General features: G+C 33.3%; 2 protein-coding genes and 1 long non-coding RNA gene across 5 annotated transcripts; 1 reads left to right on the top strand and 2 right to left on the bottom strand.

The window, feature by feature from the left end:
• The first annotated feature begins 928 nt into the window (after positions 1-928).
• LOC123913739 lies at positions 929-3,359 on the top strand. The gene is made up of 2 exons (XM_045964579.1): positions 929-1,159; positions 3,053-3,359. The coding sequence occupies exons 1-2, from the start codon at positions 1,019-1,021 to the stop codon at positions 3,122-3,124; spliced, it is 213 nt and encodes a 70-aa protein (XP_045820535.1). The 5' UTR covers positions 929-1,018; the 3' UTR covers positions 3,125-3,359.
• A 4,196-nt stretch (positions 3,360-7,555) lies between these two features.
• Positions 7,556-18,626, bottom strand: LOC123913740. The gene is made up of 3 exons (XR_006811698.1): positions 18,295-18,626; positions 8,079-8,281; positions 7,556-7,989 (listed from the first exon to the last, which is right to left on the bottom strand). It is a non-coding gene; the product is annotated as an uncharacterized LOC123913740 (long non-coding RNA).
• On the bottom strand, positions 14,405-22,897 carry LOC123913737 (protein LEAD-SENSITIVE 1-like). 3 transcript variants are annotated; one of them, XM_045964578.1, is made up of 4 exons: positions 22,700-22,897; positions 22,439-22,610; positions 15,462-15,574; positions 14,405-15,302 (listed from the first exon to the last, which is right to left on the bottom strand). In XM_045964578.1, the coding sequence occupies exons 3-4, from the start codon at positions 15,553-15,555 to the stop codon at positions 14,644-14,646; spliced, it is 753 nt and encodes a 250-aa protein (XP_045820534.1). In that variant the 5' UTR covers positions 15,556-15,574; positions 22,439-22,610; positions 22,700-22,897; the 3' UTR covers positions 14,405-14,643. The 3 variants fall into 3 exon arrangements, with proteins under 3 accessions (XP_045820534.1, XP_045820533.1, XP_045820532.1); XM_045964577.1 differs by lacking the exons at positions 22,439-22,610; positions 22,700-22,897 and adding an exon at positions 18,249-18,385; XM_045964576.1 differs by lacking the exons at positions 22,439-22,610; positions 22,700-22,897 and having other exon boundaries at positions 15,462-15,860.
• Positions 22,898-23,528: the final 631 nt, after the last annotated feature.

Here is a 23,528-nt window from a genome sequence, read left to right on the forward strand (position 1 = left end):
CCACATGTACAATGCCACGTCATCAGTGAGCATGACACATTAGCAAAAGTTTGACCAAATTGAGGTGGGGGACTAAAACTAACAAAAAACTAAAATAGGGGGATCAAAAGTGCTGAGTTTTAAAATAGGGGATCAAAAGTTCAGGTTTTTCAAAATAGGGGGATCAAAACTGCATTAAAGCCAAAAAAATATTTGTTTCAAATTACTTATTGTTTTGATAATTTAAGATTATATTTTGTCTATTATACCCCATATAAATTTCAAATATTTAGGAGTAGTTGTTGAAATCATAAAAGATTTAATATATATTTGAAAAACTAAAGTTTTTTTTAAAAAAAAATTCTTTGATACATAACATATTAATTTTTAAAAAAATTATTAGTGAATTAAAATAAGGGTATAACAGGAAGATAAGATATAAAAATACACTTTCTTAATTTATTTATTTATTTTAAACGACAAATAAAAGGAACGGAGAGAGTAATTGAAGAAACTAGTGTTTTTTTTTTTTACTAAACGCGGAATCTTGTTATTATCCTCAATTGTCGATATATATTATATATTGTATCCTCAATCTTTTGATTGTTTTATTCATTTTTAAATACCTTGATAGTGGACTTAACGGAATTCAGCTTAGGATTACATTGGGCTTTAAAACACAAATAAGATAGGCACAAAGTTACTTAAAACACTTTATGCTTATATGTGATATATGCAAAACTGATCATAGCACAAACTTGATAAATCTCAATTTGCTATTTTTAATTACTATTTATTTAACTAACTTATTTATTTTTAAATTCTTTATCATAATAAATAAGGACATAAATAAAATTTAACTTTTTAAACATTTGAAAATTAGTTAAAATTTCTTATAAAAATAACCAATTTTATTATGTGAAATAAGAATAAGAATAAACAAAAACTAAATATGTAATTTAGATTTGCTTTAAGAAGGAAGAAAGACAAAAAGAGAAGAGTTTGTTCAGTCAGATTTTGGAGGTGAGAAAGATCAACGATGGCCAGGCGAGTCGAGACTCGGAACGAGTCGACATTGACTCGGATTGTTAATTCGGTGTTCGCCTTTGTTAGACAAGCTGAGTTTGAGATCCTCTTCTTTCTGTTCTTCTTCATCGCTTATATTCTCTTCAAAGACATCGTAAGTTCTTTTCTTTTTTTATAAGCTTCTTCCTTTTTCTGATTTTTCATCACCCATTTACACCCTTTGTTCAAATTTTTGTTCTTTTTTATATGGGCACCATGTTTGTTATTTCATGTTTTTGGTTATGTTTGAGAAATTAGGCTGAAATTTTGACCTTGTTATTGTAAGCTTAGGAAGTATAAGTGGATTTCTTGTGAATGAATATCTTAATTGTATTTCTTATAGATCTTGTGTGCTATACTCTGATCGAAGACGTGTCTGGTGTCCGACGGTGTAACAGAAATGGCAGTTGGCACCAACACCATAGTAGTTAATCCCGGATCCCGGAGCGGCCAGCCCCAAAACTGGGATAGCGGCATCCCGGGAGCGGGATGGCCGGGATGCCGCTATTATTTTTTATTTATTTATAAATTACATAAATAATACTATAAACATATAATTAATGTAAAATTAAACAAACATCTCAAAATCCATAAAACATTCATAAATTAAAAATTAAAAACACAAATCTCAAGTCTACAACACCTTCTTAAAAATTACCAACAAAAGTCAAGCAAAATAAATAAGCAAAAGTCAAGTCTCCAACACTTAGATTAATAAAGTAACTAAAAATTAAAACTCGAGTTTATCATCAAAGTCTAAGTCTAATCATCCGAGGTTGAAGAAGAAACAACAGATGAAGGTTGAAGAAGAAACAACAGATGAAGGTTGAAGAAGTTTGGATCTTGAGAGTGAGAGAAGATAGTACGATAGCGTGAGAGAAAGAATGAATTGTGGCTAGGGTTTAGTTAGGAGTAAGTAACAGTTTTAAAGGTAAAAAATCAATTTTACCCTTACTAAAATGAGTGAGATTTCAAAAATGGCCTTTAAAACCCATGAAAACAAAATCTCAGTCCTAACCCGGGATGGCAACTCAGGACCCGCTCCGCTCCGGTCCACTGGGAACCTGCTGGGATCCCACCGAGAAGCTTAGCTGCGCCGCTCCATCCCGTCCTGGCAGAGCTCCGCTCCGCTCTGCTCCACCGGGATCCCACTGGGATCGCCCGGGATTGACTACCATGACCAACACATGTGAATACATTCAATTATGTCAATTTTAAATTATTATCGACGTCGACGTATTAGTGTTGTGTCTGGTTTACGTGTCTGTGTCGGTGCTTTATAGGTTCTATAAGTGGATTTCTTGTGAACGAATAACTTAATTGTATTTCTTATATATCTTGTATGCTATACTCTGATCAAAGATGTGTCTGGTGTCCAACAGAGTCAGACATGGCACCGACACATGTGAATACATTCAAATATGTCATTTTAAAATTATTATCGATGTCGGTGTGTCAGTGTTGTGTCTGGTTTTCGTGTTTGTGTCAGTGCTTCATAGATTCTATATGTATACACTCCTCGGTACACGAAGTTTCATTCTATTTCGGTTCAAAATGCTTAATTATGTGAATGGAAATCAAATGGATTCGACCTCCTAATATTCTTATGTTAGGTGTGCTAAACAAATGGCAAATTAGTTTTACCAAAGTCACCAAATCTCCGAATTAGAGAATCTATTTCAAATTGGGATATAATCATGTCAATTACAAACACCGTCTATGAAACATTAACACAAAAATGGACATCGGATACGAGACTGTTTCAGAGACTAGACGCACCTTCAATGGTTCAATTTGAAGTCTCGATGCCATGTAGATGGGCATATTGGCTCTGAGTGTTTCATGTTTCAATCTATATATGATTAGTAACTTGGTTTTGATTAATTGTAAATTTTGGCAACATTTCACATGTTCTCATCTAAACCTCCATCCCCTAGTCCCTGTCCTGTTTATCTTGTAATTGTGGTTTTGGCAGTGAGTTTTAATGGCTGTTTTGCATTAACTGCAGACATCAAGACCTGAATACAATCAAGTATTTGTGAAGAAGCCTGGTGGTGGACCAGAACTTTTTCCGTTTTAATGGAATTGATGCTTGGACAGGTTGGATGTCATTCGTGTGAAGGTATTCTTAGTGTGCCTTGTAATGGTCTTGCATATTTCCTTTTGTATGTTTATGTAAGTTTGTAGGCAAAACAGGTTTGTATGATGTTACATTCCGGTTAGGTATAGCACAATACAATCAAGTAAAAATGGTTGACAATAGTTTTTATGTTCTGTGTTTATTTCAAATTTGATTGGCTTTGTCTCGTTCTATATCTCTTCTCTCCTTACCTTAGGAATAGAATGGCTTGGACCCTGTTCACAGTCACATTTCAAATGCGGTTTACAGTTTACTAATGTTCCATGATCGTCATCTTTGACATGAACGATAGTAAGTGTTTATGTATAAAGTATTTTTATAAATAAATAGTGTGGTTAATATGTTTTCGTATAAGTTGTCGGTTGTTTTTACAAGTTCACTCAAATGCTTACGCAAGTTTATGTCATTTCGATATTATTTCTTCGAAATGCACCTCATGTGGCATGTGTTTTGAGATGCTGCCAATCTTAATTAGATATATTTAGTTTAAGAAAAGATGAGGCAAAATCTAAACACATTAATACTCTACATTCTTTGTTATCACACAAACACACATTTTCTGTATCAACTTGAAGAAGCAACTCTATTTGGTTGCCAAAAGCTATTGATGATTGTATTTTAATAGCAACAGGTTTCATAAGTGTCCATATGTTCATTGTCATTTCTGAGAACCTGTTTCTCCAAATGAAAGATAATTTTCCATTTCTGATATACACACGGTATGCACCAACAAAAAGTAATACAGTCACCAACGGTTATGCTTTAAAAAGGACATTCTCACTCACTCTTTTATTCTCTTTACTACCATGTTTAGGGTAGCGCTGTCAAATAGGTCGGTCCGATTCGGTGTGTTAGAATATATTAATAGGTCAAATTGGCCCGGTTTAATTATTATTGGGCTATGCATTAATGAACCCAGCCCGACCCCATATGGGCCATGTGGACTAATCGGCCGGTCCGATCCTTTTCAAACAAAAAAAATCTTCTGTTTATCAAATTTTTTTGTCACTTTGATGTATTAGTATCTCATAATTATCAATTTTATTCAGATATGATTATATGCAAGTGTAAATAATTTTTCCATCAGTACTAAATATCAATTAAACCCTCATTTGATTCCAAAAAAAAAAGAATCAAATTAATAAATTATAAAGTTAATTTTTTTAAAGTTTCAGGTCAATATAATACATTTTAATAAGCTTACACATTTAAGTTTTAACTATATTTTTTATAATAATTCAAGTATATGATAATTTTTTTATGTTTTTATTGATATTATTTTTATAATGACAATTTTTTTTTATAATGAGTCGGCCCGAAATCCAATGGGGTATCCCGGTCCAGCAGAATTTTCATACGGGCAACATGGACTTGGGTAAAAAGGCCAAATTGCATTTGGGCAACTTTTTTTGAATTTTTTTTCCCTACCCCTACATTTAACATTTCACCCCTACAAGTAACTCAACATTTCCATTTTACCCCCTTTATTATTATCATTTAGCCTCAAGTGTTCAGGTAAAAAAAAATGTGTGTAAAAAAATGTGTTCAGGTAAACATCACTCCCAGACCAAAATGAAGTTACAAATTTTTCAGTTGTGGGGGTAGGAGTATAATTGTAAGGGTATGGAAGAAATTTTTCAGTTTTTTTACGCCTGATCTGTCGAAGCCCCAAGGCTAATGAACCGATCCATCAGCTCATAAAGACCATGCATTTTATCTAGTTTTAATCCTTCTAGAACGCCCCATAATTCTTCTACATAAGCACTACAAGTACCTAGCCCTCAACCATATCCACTCTTCATTGCTCCCTCTAAGAAGGGAACTTGATTCTCTCCAGTGCAGTTTCCACTGCAGGTAGGGGTGTGCAAAAAATCCAAGTATCTTTAACCACATCATTAACCAAACTATATCCAAAATTAATAACCAAATCCATTTTAGAAAAAAATCACACCAATCCAATACAAAAAAAACCAATTATAAAGCATATCCATTTCTTTAGATGTTTTCTCTCCCGACCCCCCAATGATTCTTTTATACCCCCAATATTCCAATTTTGCCTTTGCAAAAAACTTCGGTTCGCATAAACCGAATTTTTTTTAGTACAAATTCAGATTAAATTTCGGTTTCTATAAACCGAAGTTTTTTGCAAGGTCAAAATTGGAAATTCAGGGGTATAAAAGAAACACGGGGTCGGGAGAAAAAACACCATTTCTTTATAATTGGTGGTTTCTAAATTGAGGCCCAATAAGAAAAAAGCCCAATAGTTTTTTGTTAAAAAAAAACCAATTTTCAAAATTCAATTAATTATATAATTTAATAAATAATTAATTAATAAGGTGTGGAGGGAGTTGGTCAACGAGGCGGTCAACGCCGGACCACCGGCGGCCGGCGCGGCGGAGCTCCTATGTGTACGACGGTTGGCGGTGATTTTCCGGCAACCGATGACAGACTTCCGACGATCGGCACGGTGATTAGCGGCAGCGCTCCGGCGGCCGACCACCGTCAACCACCCATTAATATTTAATTATTCTTTTATTTAACAAAATTTATTTATTTTCAAAATAATTATAAAAAACAGATTTTTGACGATTATATTCTTAAAAAAAATCTGTATTTTAATTTTTTCGGGCTTAAAAAAATCTGATTTTTTGAGCTTAGTTTGAAATATTTTGGGCTTAGAAAAAAAAAATTATGGGTTGATTATAAACCAATAATTCATAAAATTAAAGAAATTTTTTATTTTTTTTAATATATATGAATTAAAAGTTTAAAATTAAAAGTTATAAATATATATGGCTTAATTATATAAAAAAAAACACGCGAATGACGTGGCCCATCTCAGTTTTTTTTTTCTCTAATTTTTGTTTTCTTCTTACAAAAAATCCAAAAAAGAAATTGGGGAAAAGGATGCACTCTGAGGAGCATCACCGTCTCCCTCAATCTCTTTGTCACATCTGATGCCGAATAAAATATTGTCTGATTTCCAGTTGCGGACAGGTTTTGATTCTTCCTGCGGAGGTTTTTGATCAGTGGAATTGATACCTGAAGAAGTTTTGATGGCTAAGATACTAACTGGATCTATGGAACCACGATGGTGAAAGAATCGAAGTATTCGATTTGTAGATGCAGAGAAAACTTCCATTTGTGTTTTTTTGTAGATGCAGAGAAAACTTCCATTTTTGGATTGTTTATGTCTATATTGTTGATGAAATTGATTCATAGAGATGCAATTGCCCACAATCAAATATCTTATAGAACTTATAAATACATGAATAACAAAGATGCAATTTGTTGTACTGATATTGTGAAAGTTACTTTAGAAGAAAGTTCAGTAATTTGAGCAAGGGGATGGAGTGTTGGATTGATCAGAGGCTTGGTTACAAGGCTCAGAGCACTACACGTGAAGATGAGTGAGTTGGTACTTAATACAACACGTGACTGACCATGCGTTCTTGCCTTTCTTGTTGTGTTCCTTCGTACCAAATAGCACTGCTCTTCTTGTAATTTGAACTTAATTGTTAAGGATGTTTTCCGTTGCTGCCGAAAGTTAACATTTAGGGTCTGTTTGGTTCAGAAAAAAGAAGGGGAGGGGAGGGATTTTAATAGAGGGGAGGGGAAGGGAGGGAAGGGAGGGGAAATGTTTTAATTAAATATATGTTTGGTTCAAAAGAGGGGAGGGAAGGGGAGGTGAACGATTTTAATTAAATATATGTTTGGTTCACAATGGGAGAGGAGGGATTTTGAAACTAATTTACCTTTTTACCCTCAATAAAATATATGATTGACAAAGCAACAATCAATTGAGCGAGAGAGCAAGAAAGGGATTTGACAAAGCAGCAATCGATTGTTAGATGTTTTTCATTTCATGAAATATATCATGCTATAGTCATATCATATGTATAAAAATTGATTACTATATGTTTTTTCATGAAATATGTTTTTGTTGATGTTGATTATCGACGAAGAAGGGGAGAATACTAATAAGACTTCTAATGTACTATCCTATAAAGAAGTATTTCGTAATATACCATAATTTTAGTTGTATGAACATTTTTCTAAATTTATTGTTGAACTAATTTTTAATGTTATAATTATTATATTTTTTTGTTAATACTAGGCTAATTAGCACGGGTCGAAGTTCTAGATATAGGATAATTACACATGAATAAAAGTCAAATAGAAAACAAATTACTGTACTAATACACCGCTAACCTTTAGTAGACCCATTTTAAATTTTCATCTGCATTAATTATATTTTTACTAACCTACTAATTAATTTACATTTTTTATTTTTTTTTGATAGTATTTACATTTTCTTTTTCAGTAATATATAATAAATATTTTAGTGTAAAACATCAACCAATTCTTTTTTTAAAAGATAAATTATAAAATCAACATTAATTGTCAATTTAATATCATAACCGACTTTCTTAATATCCTATGTTTCAGGACGAATGTACAAATGTAGTATCAAATCAAATTAGTCCTAAAAGTTTTATACAAGGAACAAATTAGAGATTGTGTTTGGACTCATGAAAATGTGAGACTAATTTAGCATTAATTTGCCATAAAAATATCTCTGCTGAGCTACATACAGGACTAAAAAAGAGCATGAGAGAAGGTAGGTACATACCTAAGAGAGCACTAACTAGGCCACCTGCACTGATCTCCAAAGACCAAGAATCTTCACCTTTCCTTATTGCCGACACGGGCAACCTGTTTGCCACAACCAAAAGTCTCTGTCTATATTTTCCATGATCATCATTTTCTTGCCTCCCAACTCTATTTCCATCTTTTACGGGTATCTGTTCGTTTTATGCAACGACCTGGTTATTAATAATAATATATTTATCGTTAAAAAAATAATAATTGATGATGATGATGATGATGATACCTTCTCAACATTGTGATCCTCCTGCTCCAAATATTCATCACCCAACAACTGTTCATTGTTGGATTGAATTCCTCTATTTCCACTTTTCCTTAACTCTCTCTTAATAACCTCTCTACACGACCTGGTATATGATTTGAATCACCGTTGTATTTATTCCCTGGCATATATACCACTCCTTATAGTTCTAGTTATAACTCCCTCTCCTCCTGCATAATTTCCCAGACATATATACTCAATATTAATTCATTTCAATTATCATATACAAACTGAAAATGTTCAAATTATTATAGAAATAACATTATTAACATATTTTATGATCTATACATGATTGAAGCTGTAAGTAACAATTAAAATGAAAGAAAATAAATAGAGTGGAGAAAATTTTATATCCGGTTTTTAGAAAGAAAGTTTATGATGGAGAGGAGAACAGAGTTGAGAGGCAAGGCATGAAATGAATGAATGAATATTGGAATTTTTTTTCAAAGTGCACCTGTCATTAGTCAAATACACCAAAACATCCTACCTGGGGAAAAATTAACCGAAATGCCCTGGTCCTTTTCTGTGAGTGGGACGCGCCATCCAGAGACTGGTGTCCCAATGAAGGACGCGCCATCCCCACATTAGTGTCCTAATGAAGGACGCGCCATCCACATATTAGCGTCCTGAGTTTGTTTTTTTTTTTTTTTTCATTTTCGTTTTTGAAGGTTTTTGGAAGGGTTATAAGGGTTTTGAGGGTTAAGGGTTAGGAGGGTTTTGAGGGTTAAGGGTTAGATGGGGTTTTGAGGGTTAGGGTTTAGGGTTTTTTTTTTTTAAAGAAATTATTGAAAAAAATTATACAAAAATTATATTAATTAATATAAACACACTACAACAAATTTTTTTTTTTTGACATTTTGTATTTTTAGGGTTTTTAAGGGTTTTAGTTTTTTTTATTATTATATATATTAAGTTTCTATTTTACTTGTTTATCAACAAAACAAAAATTAGAAGTAAATAGAAAACAAAAGATTTTGAGGAAAAATCGTGCAATATATTTAATATTATTTTTTTACAATACAATACAAAAAATTGCAAATTAATTGGAATTTGGACTAATTATCACGACCACGAGCACGACCACGACCACCACCACCACCAACGTCATCGTCACCTAAATGACCTCCAGTACCGCATGTAGGAGCATGACGAACACGATCACCTCTTCGAAGTTCTCCTTGATGTTGTTCCACATCGTCTTGTTGATACTGAAAAGATGCAGTAGGATTACTCGAAATTGAGGCATTGAAAAAGTTTGATGTAGATGTGTCGTTGAACAAGGAGGTAAATGGCACACCAGAAAGGTTGTCAAAAATATTAGGATTATTAGGATCATCAGGAGTAATCAACTCATTAATCCATGACGAACCCACAGAGTTTTGAGTGTCGTAGGTATTGTGTTGGGGTGAAGTGTATAGGTTGTTGTGGAAAATTTGTTGGGCCGGTGTGTAGAAATTTTGTTGGGCTGGTGTGTGGAAATTTGGGTCATTAGATGGGTAGAAGTTTTGTTGGTCGTAGAAATTTGTTGTTGGTGGTGAGATGTAGGTTTGATGGTCATAGATTGGGAATTGGGGAGGGGTATAATCTAGGTATGGAGCTGATTGATTTTGTGTTGTGGTTTGCATGGGTGTTTGGTCAGGGTCAGGGGTAAATTCACGGGTTGAGGTAGATGGATTGTTTAGTGTGGGTGGGGGTTTGAAGAAGAACGGATTGAAGGTATTATAATACCACTCAAAATAAGAATTTGGAAGTTTATTTGCATGTGTGCCAGTTATCACCTTAGTGTGACGATTATTCCAATCGTCGATAAAACTTTCATATTCAACATCCCATCTATCTTTTGCTCCTCCACGCCTAGTTTGCTTGTGATATTTTGACATGTTTTCTGCTGGGCGCAATCTAGTTTGTTTGATTCCAAACTGGAGTTTAACTCGGTCGGTTTGGTGGTACTCCAAACTGGAGTTTAACTCTAGTTTGCTCCTCCATGCTCACTGATGACGTGGCATTGTACATGTGGACAAACAATTTCCTTAGATAGTGTCCCGAGCCCCAATCTTTTGCTTCTTTGATTGCAGTGATGTAAACACGATCATTTTTAAGGAATCCCATTGCAAAACATGCATCTCTATAGGTCAAATATTGTGTGTCACCAATTTTTCTGACATCATCATAGCAAGTTGTCCACATGTACAATGCCACGTCATCAGTGAGCATGACACATTAGCAAAAGTTTGACCAAATTGAGGTGGGGGACTAAAACTAACAAAAAACTAAAATAGGGGGATCAAAAGTGCTGAGTTTTAAAATAGGGGATCAAAAGTTCAGGTTTTTCAAAATAGGGGGATCAAAACTGCATTAAAGCCAAAAAAATATTTGTTTCAAATTACTTATTGTTTTGATAATTTAAGATTATATTTTGTCTATTATACCCCATATAAATTTCAAATATTTAGGAGTAGTTGTTGAAATCATAAAAGATTTAATATATATTTGAAAAACTAAAGTTTTTTTTAAAAAAAAATTCTTTGATACATAACATATTAATTTTTAAAAAAATTATTAGTGAATTAAAATAAGGGTATAACAGGAAGATAAGATATAAAAATACACTTTCTTAATTTATTTATTTATTTTAAACGACAAATAAAAGGAACGGAGAGAGTAATTGAAGAAACTAGTGTTTTTTTTTTTTACTAAACGCGGAATCTTGTTATTATCCTCAATTGTCGATATATATTATATATTGTATCCTCAATCTTTTGATTGTTTTATTCATTTTTAAATACCTTGATAGTGGACTTAACGGAATTCAGCTTAGGATTACATTGGGCTTTAAAACACAAATAAGATAGGCACAAAGTTACTTAAAACACTTTATGCTTATATGTGATATATGCAAAACTGATCATAGCACAAACTTGATAAATCTCAATTTGCTATTTTTAATTACTATTTATTTAACTAACTTATTTATTTTTAAATTCTTTATCATAATAAATAAGGACATAAATAAAATTTAACTTTTTAAACATTTGAAAATTAGTTAAAATTTCTTATAAAAATAACCAATTTTATTATGTGAAATAAGAATAAGAATAAACAAAAACTAAATATGTAATTTAGATTTGCTTTAAGAAGGAAGAAAGACAAAAAGAGAAGAGTTTGTTCAGTCAGATTTTGGAGGTGAGAAAGATCAACGATGGCCAGGCGAGTCGAGACTCGGAACGAGTCGACATTGACTCGGATTGTTAATTCGGTGTTCGCCTTTGTTAGACAAGCTGAGTTTGAGATCCTCTTCTTTCTGTTCTTCTTCATCGCTTATATTCTCTTCAAAGACATCGTAAGTTCTTTTCTTTTTTTATAAGCTTCTTCCTTTTTCTGATTTTTCATCACCCATTTACACCCTTTGTTCAAATTTTTGTTCTTTTTTATATGGGCACCATGTTTGTTATTTCATGTTTTTGGTTATGTTTGAGAAATTAGGCTGAAATTTTGACCTTGTTATTGTAAGCTTAGGAAGTATAAGTGGATTTCTTGTGAATGAATATCTTAATTGTATTTCTTATAGATCTTGTGTGCTATACTCTGATCGAAGACGTGTCTGGTGTCCGACGGTGTAACAGAAATGGCAGTTGGCACCAACACCATAGTAGTTAATCCCGGATCCCGGAGCGGCCAGCCCCAAAACTGGGATAGCGGCATCCCGGGAGCGGGATGGCCGGGATGCCGCTATTATTTTTTATTTATTTATAAATTACATAAATAATACTATAAACATATAATTAATGTAAAATTAAACAAACATCTCAAAATCCATAAAACATTCATAAATTAAAAATTAAAAACACAAATCTCAAGTCTACAACACCTTCTTAAAAATTACCAACAAAAGTCAAGCAAAATAAATAAGCAAAAGTCAAGTCTCCAACACTTAGATTAATAAAGTAACTAAAAATTAAAACTCGAGTTTATCATCAAAGTCTAAGTCTAATCATCCGAGGTTGAAGAAGAAACAACAGATGAAGGTTGAAGAAGAAACAACAGATGAAGGTTGAAGAAGTTTGGATCTTGAGAGTGAGAGAAGATAGTACCATAGCGTGAGAGAAAGAATGAATTGTGGCTAGGGTTTAGTTAGGAGTAAGTAACAGTTTTAAAGGTAAAAAATCAATTTTACCCTTACTAAAATGAGTGAGATTTCAAAAATGGCCTTTAAAACCCATGAAAACAAAATCTCAGTCCTAACCCGGGATGGCAACTCAGGACCCGCTCCGCTCCGGTCCACTGGGAACCTGCTGGGATCCCACCGAGAAGCTTAGCTGCGCCGCTCCATCCCGTCCTGGCAGAGCTCCGCTCCGCTCTGCTCCACCGGGATCCCACTGGGATCGCCCGGGATTGACTACCATGACCAACACATGTGAATACATTCAATTATGTCAATTTTAAATTATTATCGACGTCGACGTATTAGTGTTGTGTCTGGTTTACGTGTCTGTGTCGGTGCTTTATAGGTTCTATAAGTGGATTTCTTGTGAACGAATAACTTAATTGTATTTCTTATATATCTTGTATGCTATACTCTGATCAAAGATGTGTCTGGTGTCCAACAGAGTCAGACATGGCACCGACACATGTGAATACATTCAAATATGTCATTTTAAAATTATTATCGATGTCGGTGTGTCAGTGTTGTGTCTGGTTTTCGTGTTTGTGTCAGTGCTTCATAGATTCTATATGTATACACTCCTCGGTACACGAAGTTTCATTCTATTTCGGTTCAAAATGCTTAATTATGTGAATGGAAATCAAATGGATTCGACCTCCTAATATTCTTATGTTAGGTGTGCTAAACAAATGGCAAATTAGTTTTACCAAAGTCACCAAATCTCCGAATTAGAGAATCTATTTCAAATTGGGATATAATCATGTCAATTACAAACACCGTCTATGAAACATTAACACAAAAATGGACATCGGATACGAGACTGTTTCAGAGACTAGACGCACCTTCAATGGTTCAATTTGAAGTCTCGATGCCATGTAGATGGGCATATTGGCTCTGAGTGTTTCATGTTTCAATCTATATATGATTAGTAACTTGGTTTTGATTAATTGTAAATTTTGGCAACATTTCACATGTTCTCATCTAAACCTCCATCCCCTAGTCCCTGTCCTGTTTATCTTGTAATTGTGGTTTTGGCAGTGAGTTTTAATGGCTGTTTTGCATTAACTGCAGACATCAAGACCTGAATACAATCAAGTATTTGTGAAGAAGCCTGGTGGTGGACCAGAACTTTTTCCGTTTTAATGGAATTGATGCTTGGACAGGTTGGATGTCATTCGTGTGAAGGTATTCTTAGTGTGCCTTGTAATGGTCTTGCATATTTCCTTTTGTATGTTTATGTAAGTTTGTAGGCAAAACAGGTTTGTATGATGTTACATTCCGGTTAGGTATAGCACAATACAATCAAGTAAAAATGGTTGACAATAGTTTTTATGTTCTGTGTTTATTTCAAATTTGATTGGCTTTGTCTCGTTCTATATCTCTTCTCTTCTTACCTTAGGAATAGAATGGCTTGGACCCTGTTCACAGTCACATTTCAAATGCGGTTTACAGTTTACTAATGTTCCATGATCGTCATCTTTGACATGAACGATAGTAAGTGTTTATGTATAAAGTATTTTTATAAATAAATAGTGTGGTTAATATGTTTTCGTATAAGTTGTCGGTTGTTTTTACAAGTTCACTCAAATGCTTACGCAAGTTTATGTCATTTCGATATTATTTCTTCGAAATGCACCTCATGTGGCATGTGTTTTGAGATGCTGCCAATCTTAATTAGATATATTTAGTTTAAGAAAAGATGAGGCAAAATCTAAACACATTAATACTCTACATTCTTTGTTATCACACAAACACACATTTTCTGTATCAACTTGAAGAAGCAACTCTATTTGGTTGCCAAAAGCTATTGATGATTGTATTTTAATAGCAACAGGTTTCATAAGTGTCCATATGTTCATTGTCATTTCTGAGAACCTGTTTCTCCAAATGAAAGATAATTTTCCATTTGTCAAACTCTGATTCTAAGCCTCTCAATCATGAAACACATGAACCTAAGTTGCATTCATGCATATGAGAAAGACACCTACACTTCAATCTCTTTGTAAGATATGGAGGACTATTGTTATCCTTAACGACAGAGTATCAGAAAATGCAAACAAATCCATATTTTGTACACAACCTCAATATTCAGCAAAGGCATTTTAAACTCAGGATTAAAGATACAATAATCTGGCAATAGCATGACTGATATTTGAACACAAAAAGAAAAATTGCTTGTCCATAAAAAAAGTCCACCAAAACAAGCTTTACTTGCATTGTACTAAAATGGCTTTTGAAAAACCTCTTAAAATTGCTTACAAACAAGCTAATTGGTTTGTTAAGCACACAAACTGTTACTGGAAACTTTAGCTGCAAATGACACTTTCAAACATAGACATTCAACAGAAGAGTTTTTGTGCAACCACACTAGTTTTCTGCCTTGGCCATCTCTGGTATTTTTTCCAGAGGAACTTTAGTTACCCCATTGCGAAATCCAATATCAGAAACCAATCTTTTATAGCAGTACGTTCCACAGCTAACCAATGTCATACCATAAAAACTTGAGGTAAATTTTGATGTTACAAATCGACGTGAAAAAGCAGCTATGGAATTGACAGCCGCCGAGTAAGTTGCTGCTTGGCCACTTCCGCCGGCTACACTGATGTTTGGGGTTACAAGGAGACCTGTTTTGCAATAAATTGCAAAATCCTCACAGTTATTCTTGAAGAAATGGTAGTCACCAAATCCATTTTCAAGAAGATAAAAAGTGCGGGAAAGGACTTCATCCGTCGGATCTGAAGAAGCAAGGGTGCAGGTGCCTCCTCTAGCTTGGGCTAGAAATTGAATTATATTGACACCATACTCAAAGAGGTATAGTTCACCTCCAGAAAGAAAACAATCTAAGCAAGATGAGATGACACCATTGGTCCTTATTTCACGGCAATCACCGCATCTGAGGCATGGAATGTCGGTATCAAAAGAGGGAGCTGAACTTGTAAAAAGACCGTCGAAAATAGCTGGTGTTCCATTTTGTTGTCCTCTTCCAGTTGTGAAGTGGATTACCATTCCCTCACCAACATATATTCCTGTTATCTTAGCAGAACACAAACATGACATTAACATCAATAATATCATACTTATAAACTGAAAGCATAGGATAAGTTAAGACATGACATAAGGGTATGAATATATAAATTAGCAGAAATGTGTGACATTAAAGATGAATAGAAGAAAGAAGAGATGACCATGATGTGCATAGAGGTAAGCCTGCCTCCAAGAGTAGATCTGATCTCCTGGTTTCAATTGTTTCCTATCAATCTTATTGGAAAGTACTCCCATCTTCTTAAGTGTGTATGATCTGAGATCCACAATGGCAAATTTTGGTGTTAGAGGAAGAAATGTGTGTGACTTTGAGTGGAGTAGGTCACTACTAGTAGTATTCTAGATCTAGAGAAGAAAAAGCAAAGAAGGATGAGACTTCTTGTGGGGAGTGGGTTGTCTCCCGTGAAAAGTGTCAGAAATTGCTTTGAAAACATAAGAAAATAAGAAATGCATTACTATAACAGTCAACAGGCAAATTTTCTTGCTGTCAATCTATTCCTTCTATGACCATGTGCACTATACCAATACCAATAAAAATAGGGATGTAGATTCCCGGTGAATAAAGTTGAAGTGTTCCACAAATATTAGAATTTTTTTTGAAATACCCCTGTACCCACAAAACATCACCAAAATACCCTACCTGAGAATTTTTTTTCCAAAATACCTTACTTTTCCCTTCTGAGTTGAACGCGCCATCCAGCATGTGGCGTTCAATTGATGTTTTTTTTTTTTTTCATTAATGAGGGAGAATGAGAGAAAGAATACTAGAACTTTGACATATACGGTAATATGTAACAATAAAAAATAAAATACAAAAATTCTAAGAGCATTTTCAATAAGAGTTGTGGCCACAAAAGTTATGGGCCCATGTCAGACACGTAGCCCAACCCAAATTACCTAGTGACCAATGACATTATTTGGGGCATCATAATTCATATCATATCTTTTATTTTCGGTACTGAGGATTGATGAAAATTGTTTGATTTGAAAGGACTATGCATAATGCATTCTGGAAATAAAGGCTGATGATGATGTTTATAAAAAAAAATATAGTAATTACTTATGTCATCAAATGAAATTGCTCATTGTCAAGGCGGCTACATCACTAGCTCGTTTTCATAATTTTATTAATATTCTTACATGTATTTATGATATTATTACGAATAAGATAAACTATTTTCAGTAAAACAAAAATATTTGCAACACAATTTCTTTTTTTATTCCTTTCCAACACATCAAATTCTGAAAAGGCTATTTTATGTTTGACAAGTGGAATGACATCATAAATCATGCAAAGAATTTCCTCGTTGCCACAAAACCGTGTGTAACTATAGCAGACCATCTCCAATGGTGTAGTACTTATTAGGTACTCATGATACTTATTAGGTATTACCATTGGAGCAATATCCATTTGAGTACCTAATAGGTACTGGTTCTACAATAAGTATTAGTACCTATTTTATTTTTGTGGGGTCTCGTTTATAATGATGTATAGTTATTAATGAGATGTGTTATTGGTAGAGTCTATTTAGAACTTTTTAAGACCATCTCCAATGGTGTAGTACCTATTAGGTACTCATGGTACTTATTAGGTACTACCATTGGAGCAAAACACCTTTGAGTACCTATTAGGTACCACTTCTCATATAAGAACCCTCTCTCTCCTCTTGGACCCACCTTACTTTAGATTAAAATATTCTTTTTATGGGACTCACACATTTTTAAATTAATGTGAAATTATTGATGGACCCATTTAGAATTTTTTTTAAGAAGTGCTAGGTTGGAGGAGTTGAGTACCTATTAGGTACTATTATTAAAAAATAATAAATAAGTGATGTGTCCACGTGGGACCCAATTAAGTACTCAAAATTAGAGTTCTCCATTGTGGATGCTCTAAGAGATGTTGGGTTGGAGGGATTGAGTACTTATTAGCTACTATTATTAAAAAATTATAAATGAGTGATGTGTACACGTTGAGTCCAGTTAAGTACTAAAAAATGAGGATCTTCATTATGAATGCTCTAATATGTCAACAGAAAACACCAATGTTAACAAAAATATTAATAGATGATTAAAAGTAAAAAGTTGCCTCAAAAAACAAAAATATTGTCCAATACGGTATATATACACGAGTAATCGGATTGTCACCATCGGAGATTTCACTGAATTATCTCTAGTTGTAACATCCACCACTCAAGCATATCATTTTTCAATATTTTTATTTTAAAATTTGTCTCTTATTTTTTTAAAGGTCGAGATTTGACTGTATGTGAAAGCAAAAATTTCTCACGGAAGACGATATACTCCCATATACACGGTTTAGTTTTTTCAATTACTATCTCTTTCAATCACATTCTCATCAAATATTTATAAGTGGTGTACATTTTTTATATGGTTTTTTTTTGTTGGTTACATTTTTATATGGTGTTTTAATATACAGTATTGAGTGTTTAATGGTCATATAAATCACTCTAGAAAACATGTACTAGGTATCATAGATAAATTTTCTTACTCTCCTTCTTCAAAAAAAAATTTTCTTACTCTCAAAAAAAAAATCATAGATAAATTCTAGAGTATCTATAGAATGATTAAATTTAAGCAAATAAGTTGGAGCCGTTTAATCTTTGTGATATAATTGCTTAATCTTTTCGCTTAAAAGTTTTAGCAACCAAACAAAATTCATATTGTTATCTACTCTAAAATTAATCAACTCAGTCAAATCAAAGCATTGAAATCAAAACAAGATCACAACCAAAATCTAAAAGCAAAGAAAACAAGAGTGCAACAACATAAAAGCAACAAGCACTTCTTCCATATCTATGGACAAATTGTGTTACCATCATATGATTCAAAATTCTACTTAATTCAATCAAAACAAGAAAACATAAAATTGATCTACAACAATAGAGAGAGGAATTAGTAAAACTAACCAGGAATATACAAAGGTGATGATGCTTCTTTGGCCTAGAAACTTACTTGTGTGTTAGTGAGGCAAAGGAAAGCATCAACAAAAAGATAACAAAGAATGAAAGAAAGTAGCACTTGGAGACATTCTATATATCGTCACGAACAGATTCTTTTCTCTTGTGCCCAATTACTTGAAGGGAATTTGTTCCATCTTTTTTTCCTTTTCAAAAGTTATAAACTTTTATTTTATTTTTTTGTCAAAAAAACTTTTACATTATTTTTGACTCAATATACACACGGTATGCACCAACAAAAAGTAATACAGTCACCAACGGTTATGCTTTAAAAAGGACATTCTCACTCACTCTTTTATTCTCTTTACTACCATGTTTAGGGTAGCGCTGTCAAATAGGTCGGTCCGATTCGGTGTGTTAGAATATATTAATAGGTCAAATTGGCCCGGTTTAATTATTATTGGGCTATGCATTAATGAACCCAGCCCGACCCCATATGGGCCATGTGGACTAATCGGCCGGTCCGATCCTTTTCAAACAAAAAAAATCTTCTGTTTATCAAATTTTTTTGTCACTTTGATGTATTAGTATCTCATAATTATCAATTTTATTCAGATATGATTATATGCAAGTGTAAATAATTTTTCCATCAGTACTAAATATCAATTAAACCCTCATTTGATTCCAAAAAAAAAAGAATCAAATTAATAAATTATAAAGTTAATTTTTTTAAAGTTTCAGGTCAATATAATACATTTTAATAAGCTTACACATTTAAGTTTTAACTATATTTTTTATAATAATTCAAGTATATGATAATTTTTTTATGTTTTTATTGATATTATTTTTATAATGACAATTTTTTTTTATAATGAGTCGGCCCGAAATCCAATGGGGTATCCCGGTCCAGCAGAATTTTCATACGGGCAACATGGACTTGGGTAAAAAGGCCAAATTGCATTTGGGCAACTTTTTTTGAATTTTTTTTCCCTACCCCTACATTTAACATTTCACCCCTACAAGTAACTCAACATTTCCATTTTACCCCCTTTATTATTATCATTTAGCCTCAAGTGTTCAGGTAAAAAAAAATGTGTGTAAAAAAATGTGTTCAGGTAAACATCACTCCCAGACCAAAATGAAGTTACAAATTTTTCAGTTGTGGGGGTAGGAGTATAATTGTAAGGGTATGGAAGAAATTTTTCAGTTTTTTTACGCCTGATCTGTCGAAGCCCCAAGGCTAATGAACCGATCCATCAGCTCATAAAGACCATGCATTTTATCTAGTTTTAATCCTTCTAGAACGCCCCATAATTCTTCTACATAAGCACTACAAGTACCTAGCCCTCAACCATATCCACTCTTCATTGCTCCCTCTAAGAAGGGAACTTGATTCTCTCCAGTGCAGTTTCCACTGCAGGTAGGGGTGTGCAAAAAATCCAAGTATCTTTAACCACATCATTAACCAAACTATATCCAAAATTAATAACCAAATCCATTTTAGAAAAAAATCACACCAATCCAATACAAAAAAAACCAATTATAAAGCATATCCATTTCTTTAGATGTTTTCTCTCCCGACCCCCCAATGATTCTTTTATACCCCCAATATTCCAATTTTGCCTTTGCAAAAAACTTCGGTTCGCATAAACCGAATTTTTTTTAGTACAAATTCAGATTAAATTTCGGTTTCTATAAACCGAAGTTTTTTGCAAGGTCAAAATTGGAAATTCAGAGGTATAAAAGAAACACGGGGTCGGGAGAAAAAACACCATTTCTTTATAATTGGTGGTTTCTAAATTGAGGCCCAATAAGAAAAAAGCCCAATAGTTTTTTGTTAAAAAAAAACCAATTTTCAAAATTCAATTAATTATATAATTTAATAAATAATTAATTAATAAGGTGTGGAGGGAGTTGGTCAACGAGGCGGTCAACGCCGGACCACCGGCGGCCGGCGCGGCGGAGCTCCTATGTGTACGACGGTTGGCGGTGATTTTCCGGCAACCGATGACAGACTTCCGACGATCGGCACGGTGATTAGCGGCAGCGCTCCGGCGGCCGACCACCGTCAACCACCCATTAATATTTAATTATTCTTTTATTTAACAAAATTTATTTATTTTCAAAATAATTATAAAAAACAGATTTTTGACGATTATATTCTTAAAAAAAATCTGTATTTTAATTTTTTCGGGCTTAAAAAAATCTGATTTTTTGAGCTTAGTTTGAAATATTTTGGGCTTAGAAAAAAAAAATTATGGGTTGATTATAAACCAATAATTCATAAAATTAAAGAAATTTTTTATTTTTTTTAATATATATGAATTAAAAGTTTAAAATTAAAAGTTATAAATATATATGGCTTAATTATATAAAAAAAAACACGCGAATGACGTGGCCCATCTCAGTTTTTTTTTTCTCTAATTTTTGTTTTCTTCTTACAAAAAATCCAAAAAAGAAATTGGGGAAAAGGATGCACTCTGAGGAGCATCACCGTCTCCCTCAATCTCTTTGTCACATCTGATGCCGAATAAAATATTGTCTGATTTCCAGTTGCGGACAGGTTTTGATTCTTCCTGCGGAGGTTTTTGATCAGTGGAATTGATACCTGAAGAAGTTTTGATGGCTAAGATACTAACTGGATCTATGGAACCACGATGGTGAAAGAATCGAAGTATTCGATTTGTAGATGCAGAGAAAACTTCCATTTGTGTTTTTTTGTAGATGCAGAGAAAACTTCCATTTTTGGATTGTTTATGTCTATATTGTTGATGAAATTGATTCATAGAGATGCAATTGCCCACAATCAAATATCTTATAGAACTTATAAATACATGAATAACAAAGATGCAATTTGTTGTACTGATATTGTGAAAGTTACTTTAGAAGAAAGTTCAGTAATTTGAGCAAGGGGATGGAGTGTTGGATTGATCAGAGGCTTGGTTACAAGGCTCAGAGCACTACACGTGAAGATGAGTGAGTTGGTACTTAATACAACACGTGACTGACCATGCGTTCTTGCCTTTCTTGTTGTGTTCCTTCGTACCAAATAGCACTGCTCTTCTTGTAATTTGAACTTAATTGTTAAGGATGTTTTCCGTTGCTGCCGAAAGTTAACATTTAGGGTCTGTTTGGTTCAGAAAAAAGAAGGGGAGGGGAGGGATTTTAATAGAGGGGAGGGGAAGGGAGGGAAGGGAGGGGAAATGTTTTAATTAAATATATGTTTGGTTCAAAAGAGGGGAGGGAAGGGGAGGTGAACGATTTTAATTAAATATATGTTTGGTTCACAATGGGAGAGGAGGGATTTTGAAACTAATTTACCTTTTTACCCTCAATAAAATATATGATTGACAAAGCAACAATCAATTGAGCGAGAGAGCAAGAAAGGGATTTGACAAAGCAACAATCGATTGTTAGATGTTTTTCATTTCATGAAATATATCATGCTATAGTCATATCATATGTATAAAAATTGATTACTATATGTTTTTTCATGAAATATGTTTTTGTTGATGTTGATTATCGACGAAGAAGGGGAGAATACTAATAAGACTTCTAATGTACTATCCTATAAAGAAGTATTTCGTAATATACCATAATTTTAGTTGTATGAACATTTTTCTAAATTTATTGTTGAACTAATTTTTAATGTTATAATTATTATATTTTTTTGTTAATACTAGGCTAATTAGCACGGGTCGAAGTTCTAGATATAGGATAATTACACATGAATAAAAGTCAAATAGAAAACAAATTACTGTACTAATACACCGCTAACCTTTAGTAGACCCATTTTAAATTTTCATCTGCATTAATTATATTTTTACTAACCTACTAATTAATTTACATTTTTTATTTTTTTTTGATAGTATTTACATTTTCTTTTTCAGTAATATATAATAAATATTTTAGTGTAAAACATCAACCAATTCTTTTTTTAAAAGATAAATTATAAAATCAACATTAATTGTCAATTTAATATCATAACCGACTTTCTTAATATCCTATGTTTCAGGACGAATGTACAAATGTAGTATCAAATCAAATTAGTCCTAAAAGTTTTATACAAGGAACAAATTAGAGATTGTGTTTGGACTCATGAAAATGTGAGACTAATTTAGCATTAATTTGCCATAAAAATATCTCTGCTGAGCTACATACAGGACTAAAAAAGAGCATGAGAGAAGGTAGGTACATACCTAAGAGAGCACTAACTAGGCCACCTGCACTGATCTCCAAAGACCAAGAATCTTCACCTTTCCTTATTGCCGACACGGGCAACCTGTTTGCCACAACCAAAAGTCTCTGTCTATATTTTCCATGATCATCATTTTCTTGCCTCCCAACTCTATTTCCATCTTTTACGGGTATCTGTTCGTTTTATGCAACGACCTGGTTATTAATAATAATATATTTATCGTTAAAAAAATAATAATTGATGATGATGATGATGATGATACCTTCTCAACATTGTGATCCTCCTGCTCCAAATATTCATCACCCAACAACTGTTCATTGTTGGATTGAATTCCTCTATTTCCACTTTTCCTTAACTCTCTCTTAATAACCTCTCTACACGACCTGGTATATGATTTGAATCACCGTTGTATTTATTCCCTGGCATATATACCACTCCTTATAGTTCTAGTTATAACTCCCTCTCCTCCTGCATAATTTCCCAGACATATATACTCAATATTAATTCATTTCAATTATCATATACAAACTGAAAATGTTCAAATTATTATAGAAATAACATTATTAACATATTTTATGATCTATACATGATTGAAGCTGTAAGTAACAATTAAAATGAAAGAAAATAAATAGAGTGGAGAAAATTTTATATCCGGTTTTTAGAAAGAAAGTTTATGATGGAGAGGAGAACAGAGTTGAGAGGCAAGGCATGAAATGAATGAATGAATATTGGAATTTTTTTTCAAAGTGCACCTGTCATTAGTCAAATACACCAAAACATCCTACCTGGGGAAAAATTAACCGAAATACCCTGGTCCTTTTCTGTGAGTGGGACGTGCCATCCAGAGACTGGTGTCCCAATGAAGGACGCGCCATCCCCACATTAGTGTCCTAATGAAGGACGCGCCATCCACATATTAGCGTCCTGAGTTTGTTTTTTTTTTTTTTTTCATTTTCGTTTTTGAAGGTTTTTGGAAGGGTTATAAGGGTTTTGAGGGTTAAGGGTTAGGAGGGTTTTGAGGGTTAAGGGTTAGATGGGGTTTTGAGGGTTAGGGTTTAGGGTTTTTTTTTTTTAAAGAAATTATTGAAAAA

Source organism: Trifolium pratense, linkage group LG3 (genome assembly GCF_020283565.1).
Source record: "Trifolium pratense cultivar HEN17-A07 linkage group LG3, ARS_RC_1.1, whole genome shotgun sequence".
Classification (NCBI taxonomy): domain Eukaryota; kingdom Viridiplantae; phylum Streptophyta; class Magnoliopsida; order Fabales; family Fabaceae; genus Trifolium; species Trifolium pratense.